Source organism: Austrofundulus limnaeus, unplaced genomic scaffold, assembly GCF_001266775.1.
Source record: "Austrofundulus limnaeus strain Quisiro unplaced genomic scaffold, Austrofundulus_limnaeus-1.0 Scaffold138, whole genome shotgun sequence".
In the NCBI taxonomy this organism is placed as follows: Eukaryota; Metazoa; Chordata; class Actinopteri; order Cyprinodontiformes; family Rivulidae; genus Austrofundulus; species Austrofundulus limnaeus.
In genome coordinates, this window is record NW_013952540.1 from 248,680 (window position 1) to 255,442 (window position 6,763).

General features: G+C 39.4%; 1 protein-coding gene across 2 annotated transcripts in view; it reads left to right on the forward strand.

Moving 5' to 3' along the window:
- Positions 1 to 6,763, forward strand: part of LOC106522871 (nck-associated protein 5) — a gene marked incomplete in the record, with an annotated part of 243,923 nt that overhangs the window by 11,826 nt on the left and 225,334 nt on the right. For both annotated transcript variants that reach the window (XM_014016096.1, XM_014016095.1), the window contains 1 exon segment: positions 5,755 to 5,857. In XM_014016096.1, the coding sequence (XP_013871550.1) occupies positions 5,755 to 5,857 (103 nt within the window).

The window sequence follows — 6,763 nt, forward strand, 5'->3', positions numbered from 1 at the left end:
CCCATATACCATAATCATGCCTGGGTCAGAGGACTGAAATGAAACTTGTAAATTTTCTTAGACAATTTAAAATACAAATTGTCATTTAAAAATTAATTCAGGATTGAAGATTAATTGAGATCTTTGTTTTAAAACTGTTTCATTTGAACTGTGATTACTATGGATTCATGATTTGTGTTGAATTTGACATATGCCAAAATGAAGTCCCACTGGACAAATGTGGCCGGCTACAGCATTTTGTGTGGCCCCCGAGAGCGTTTAATATTTATTTTTTAAAATTGGATCATTTTTGAAAGATTTAAACTATATAAGTAACATAAATTGGAATAAACTGAACCAATAATTTTGAATAAATTGGAACAATTCATACTGTAAATGTCTTCAGTTAGTTTATATGAACTGAATCATATATTCAGAACGATTTGAGCTATAAATGATTTGTACTTCAATTTATTCAAAACTAATTGGAACTAAATTAAATATATTTGTCTTAATTGGACAGTAATTGGTCTACTTGAATTGATAATGGTATTTTTCAAATTAAATCTGATTTATTACATTCCAATAATTATTTGGGCTGCAGCTTGCTTTTTCTGTAGTTTATGTTTTTGTAGCCACGGTTCATCACATTTTTTATATTTCTGTGTACTGTTATTGATGGATGTTATTTGAGAGTTTCAGCCTGAGAGGTTATTTCGAGTTGCCTTCCTATTAGCCGTAATGCTCTTAAAACATTGTATTAACTCTTACTGAGCTGTAAGAAGATGGATCTACAACATAGTTATGTCCAGTAGAATGTCAAACAACCAAATTATGTGAACGTATTTGAGTTAATGGTGGTTGGATGGTGCATTTCAGCTCTTTAACTTTTGCTTTCAAAGTTTTCTGAAACATTTTCTTGACTTAAATTTAGCATATAGTCCATTTTCTCAGACTTCTACTTAGGAAACATAATTGTCAGGAGAGGCAGACATTTTTTGCCATTGATCAGACAAGCTCGACATATTAATTTCTGTAATGGTTCTACATGAGAACTTTCTTCCAAGGGCAAAAAAAAGTTAAATGGTTCATTTTGTTTAAATGGCACTAGTAGGTGTGTTCTTGAGCTTTATGACCTGCCTTTATCTGAATGCTCTTGACATTTGGCCTTTTAAAGTGTGTGACTAATTTTTATCACCTCCAATTGATCCATTAGCTCATACACTTTAACCCTTAAGGAAATTGTCAGTGGTTCTTCAGGCATGGTTTGTGCTCAGCTATTTAAATTATCGTCTGCCAGCAAAAGGTGGGTAAAGATGTTTTTACTTGTGTGACTGTGCGAGGGCAATGGGTTGTTGTGGAAGACAAAAGTGAATGAAATGCAGAAAGTAATCATTGGCTGCATGTCTGCAACTGATTTAAGGTTTTAGTGTCAACCTGATTCAAGACGACCACCAAAGTCAATTGCAAACTCAAAAATAGCTAGAATACMATCAGYTTTATAGATATTGAGCTAAAATTTATTGCGGCAGTACGTAAGGATCAAAACCTACTTWAAATGCTAAGATTGCACATGATCTTGCAAGGTTGCTCAGTATGTTTAAGGTTAATCAAGGTTAAYCATTTTGAGATTTGAATCCATGCTTTTATCGTAACTCGTTTAAACTACAGCCATGCACCTTRCGTTGGGCCAAGCCTGTCGTTACTGATTCCACTTCAGCTGGTTCAGAATGCTGCTGCTTGCCTGGTGTTAGAAAACAGTCATGTTAGCAGATGTCGGTCATCCCGAAATCAACAGAGAGGCTGAGTGTTTTCAGTCGCTGCCCCTAAACTGTGGTGGGAGATATGCAATCCATGATGGAATACTGAATTTTTAATTGTTTCCCTTTCGCTACCGATTTTTGTGTCCAATAGCACGTCGGGTATCCTTTGTTTTAAGTGTCCAGAGGAAACTTAAACCCAATCTTAATTTTGTGCAACTGCTGAAACACTGATTATCAGTCATCCTAAAGCCAGAGCAGAGCAGGACAGGCATGAATTTGACATTTCTGCATCAATAAAGACACTTYATCCCACATCCTTTGCACTGATTAGGCGACTTCCTTCCACGTGGGCTCGCCCACAGCGATACAGAAATGGGGCAGGATGGGAGGTTTGGGCTTCAAATCAGATGAGGATGAAAACACTGCAACCAAACCAGTTTTATGTCTGCAGCTCCGCGTCAATAAGCGACCAGGATTGGCAGTGGATGGAACGTGTCAAGTTGATATGTGGGGATGTTTGACAAGTGCAGTCAGGCTGATGAAGGCTCAGGCGGGGTGTAACGGATACAGCCTCCAGCAGAGGCAAAGGGCAGTGTTTGGGAAGTGTGGTTGCACAAGTAGGTTTGTAAGGCAAACAATTTAAGCCTTGTTTTGGATCAAGCCAACTGTGGCACAAAGTCCACTCACTTCCATTTCTAGGGTTTAACATACAGTATTGGACATAAAAAAATATAATTGGCTTTTACCAAATTGTAAAAAATGTTTTATCAGATTCCAACATGCTGTTTATTCAACAAAAACAAAGCTATAAAGGAAAGGCTGTGCTACTTTTGCTGTGGCCCAGTTGTACTGGGAAGTGGGACTTTCCCACTTACAAGTTAYGCATTTAAACTGGAACAACCCTCCAGTGGGAATTCCCTGTTGGAAAGTGCGACAGTTCAGAATTCAAGATGGCAGCTACTCACCACAACTCAGCAGTAARTAAAACTCTTACTTTAACTGTATTATTTATTTTCAGTGTTAATAGGAGGATGTGTTAAGACACTGTTTTGATGCAGGGAATACCATGTAGGGCTCAATTATTATTTTAGTAGTTCTCAGCCGTTGCAATGAGAYGATTTTGTGTTTCGTCAAAGTGAAAGACAAAACGTGGAAATTAATTACAACTGACCCTTTTATTGCCATTATAATGCTTCGGTGACCCTCAGTGAAATGAGTTTGACACCCCTGTTCTACGTAAACTAAAAGACCTACTAGAGATACTCAGACAGATGAGACCAAAGTAAGAATGTTTRGTCGTAATGCACAGCATATTGGCATAAACCTAAATTATCAAGCACAGCGGTGGAGGGATGATGGGTTGGGCTTGTTTTGCAGCCAAAAAGCTTGCACACCTTGCAGCATTTAACCAATCATGAACTTTTTAGATTAAAGTGTTGTAGAGTCAAATATGAGGCCATCTACACGGCAGTTGAAGTTTGGACCAAACTTGCTCATGATGCAAAAGGACAATGATTCCAAACACAGCAGAACAGCTCAAAAAGAAAAGATTCAAGTAGTTCGTGAGTTGTTTTTATTTCCCCTCTGTAAATTTCATAAACTTCATGAGCTGGGGTTGGGGGTTTAGTTGGCTTAAAGTATTGACACCTTCTTCCAAACTTCTGTTGTGCACTGATACGTAAAACCCTTGAATGGAAAATGGGTGGACATCTTTTGCTATTGCTGGGTTGCAGATGACGTAGTATCAACGTCATGAAATGCAGATTGGGGCAGGAAGTAAAGGCAGCTCCGTTTCCTTCTTTTGATTCAGCGTCAAAAGGCCTAAATTCTGTGCCATTTACGGTTGTGGCAGTCGCTCTAATCAGGAGAAAAATAAAAGTTTTTTTCATGTTCTGAAAGTAGTGTGACACAAGGGAGTTAATTTTTTAAAAACTTACAGTAAAAAGATGACAAAAGTAGATCAACAGTCTACAGCTAAAAGCATAGAAATAATGAACTTGGTGTTAGCATTAGCAATAACCTTGTTATTGAGGTATAGAAAGTCATCTTTACAGAATTGTGATGAGGCCTGTGTGAATCAGTCAAGGAGTTCTTTGTTCTTAAATTAATGTCTCAGCAATTCCTAATAAGGATGGGAAAATTTGTTCATCCTTAGCTCACTTGTTAAAAACAGTTTTAAGTGGTAAACATGYTTGTGTGTCTAATTTTACATCTCAGGAGCAACTCCTTTACCAYAGAAGRAATTGCATGTATGTTGATTCTGCATTGTTAGCCCATCCTAGCGAGGACGTGGACTACGTGCGTTCCAGTAATCCTGGGAAGTGGTAATTTTCCAGTTCCCATTGGTAGATTTAAACTGGAACACCCCCTCCGGTGGTAATATTCCACTGGTATAGTGGAAGAAATGAAACTGCCCCCAGTTTTGACTTCAAGAAGGTGGCTACTCGCAGCTTTAGAAAGTCATCTYTGTAACTTTTATTATTAATTATCTTTCTTAATTTTTTGTGCATGTTTAATCATTTGCACAAGTAGTGTGTGGTCTGTGCAAAAATACGTGTTAAAATCAATGTTTATTTGCATGACGTACGTAGTAGAGCCCTGTTTTTGTCATTGTTTACATTGTAGCAGTGTTRTAGCTAGGTTAGCGGCAACAATACAATCACCWGTCGGCTAACTGGAATACAGTTTCATWTGGTTTGTTGGGAAATGATGTCATTACTATTTACCAGTTCCGGRAATACGATGTAAATGGAACGCAGCAACATACATCTGGGTKTGGTAGAATGTTATAAAAASGAGTGAACCCAGAAGTTCAAAAAGAGRTTTTCACTTGGCCCGAAGACTCATGATTTGGTACAGGCTGTTAGTTTGAATAAACCYTCACTGTTCRAGATTAACTTATGCCTACAGAGTCATTTCTTTAATCATTCTATCACTGCTRAGATTWTGAAGACCCAGAAGAACGGTCATCATCATCATCATCAAAATACACTTGATTATCAAAGGCTAATTACTTCAAATAGCACAACTCACTACTCACCCGGGCAGAAACAAGTCGACAGCCATTTAAAGCTTCTTGGATCCTAAATGTTTGACCCAACCTGAAACTAAATAATTGTAGCTTTGAGGCTTTTGAAAGCTTTCATCTGGCTCATCGTATAATACGAGCTCTCCAGCACCAGATAGTAGTTTATGTCGATCGCCTTGACACTGGGTAAATCCTCCAGATTATGTAACAAGTCTTTTTTAATTAAGACATCATAAATCAGATCCTAAATGTATGCATATTTCTTTACAATATTTCGTCTGTGCCAGCCCATTTAGGTTGTTAGCGYACTCTCTGTGATCCATTTCTTTGTGTTTCGAACCAGAGCAAATCACTTCCTGTCCCCGGTCTGACATTCACGAATCATCYGGGTCACGTGACTGCAACCCAGCAATAAAMRCATTTTTTTWAAATSAAATTMTGTATGTGCAYAGATTTTGGCTARTCTAATTCAAATGGACACATTTTGTAGTTCCTCATTGCAAAAAMAGGGGAGTTTCTGACCCTGAGATGTCCAACAGCTGACCCTTGGCCTCTTCATCACCCATGAGGAAGTGGTGTGTTTACTCTGTGCTCTGCCACAGTGAATCCAAAACCCTGGCTTCTTTGTAAAAGACTAGTATGCGTAAAGTGTTTATTTTCTGCTCTAGCCTCGTTCGGGTCAGGTCCGACTGGTTTCCAGCTCTGTTTGGAAAGGCCTAGAAAAACAAAGGGCTGCAGCTCAGGGTTTGGTCACTGGGTCGCAGTGAAAGAGTGAGCAAMAACAGACCCGTCACTTCTATCTGTTGGCATTTTTTTCTGTGACGGGAGTATTGCAGCAGCGTAACTCTGGGTAAAAATAAGTTGGACTCTGATCGGTTCTAAAAGGTGAAAGCCCTAACAAAAGCGGAAATGTGACCTGCCAGACACGAGGTGTTCCTTGTTGACTTTTTTTCTCTTCACCCCTCCCCTTTTCACTCTCTTCAGGGCTTCCCAGGTGTGTGGATCGCTGCAGGGCAGAGGAGCCATGTACCAACACCTGGAGAGAAGAAAGCAGTTTAAAAGGTTGTCTCTTAAAAGTGGCCTACCGGTAAGTCAGGCTTGCATGCCATCGGTGTGCTTGAAGGAACGTCATGTCATCTGAACTTGAACTGTACAGATTGTTTTAAAAATGTTTTAATTGCATCATTTCTGGAAGCATGGTGTCCTGGCTCCGACTTGTTCATGTCCCTTGAAGCGACAGATGAGGGAGGTTGTTTTATTTCCTGACTTGACGCAATCTTTTWTTTCCAAGAAAGATCCACTTACCAACACTTAAGTTCAAAAAAAGGAAAGTAAAAAGGAAGTCAAGTGAAAACATGATATGCCCCAAATGGCTTGAGCTTCAGTGATTACGGTRCTAAAATGTAACCGCACACATAAACACAGCCACGTGTGAAGCAGGGGGGAGAAACAACGCCCTCTCCCCCTCCTCTGCCCATGCCTGCGCCAGTGAAATACTTGGTGTCCGCTGGTGATTGACAGCCTTATCTCAATGCTGAGTCGCTCTTGCGGATCGCAGGGGTAGGAAACTTGTTTTGGMTCGGGGTGAGCTGAAGGTGAAACTGCTTGTGAGAGGCWTTTTGGAATGTCAAGTGTGGCCTGTTACTGGCTCCTGTGTTGTGTCTGCATGGGAGTTAAGGGTTGTGTGTCTGTGTGTGTTTGTGTGTTAACCTCCCCTTCTTCAGTGCACAGGAAGCCATAAATCAAGAAGCTTAAAAATAGCATCTTGATTAATCCATTAATACAAACCCATTAATTCACGTGTTTGGCTTTTATCCCTGGGTGTTTTTTTGTTTAGTTTTTAATGGGGTAGCTTGTTGTTTKATTGAAATCAACATAGGTTATCTTTATCAACTTGACCTGGCTAAATGTGCTGACCCATCTTAACCAACAGCTGACAAGGAAACAGAGCCTTAAACAGTAGGTAACCTGGTGACCTGTAACCATAGATTAA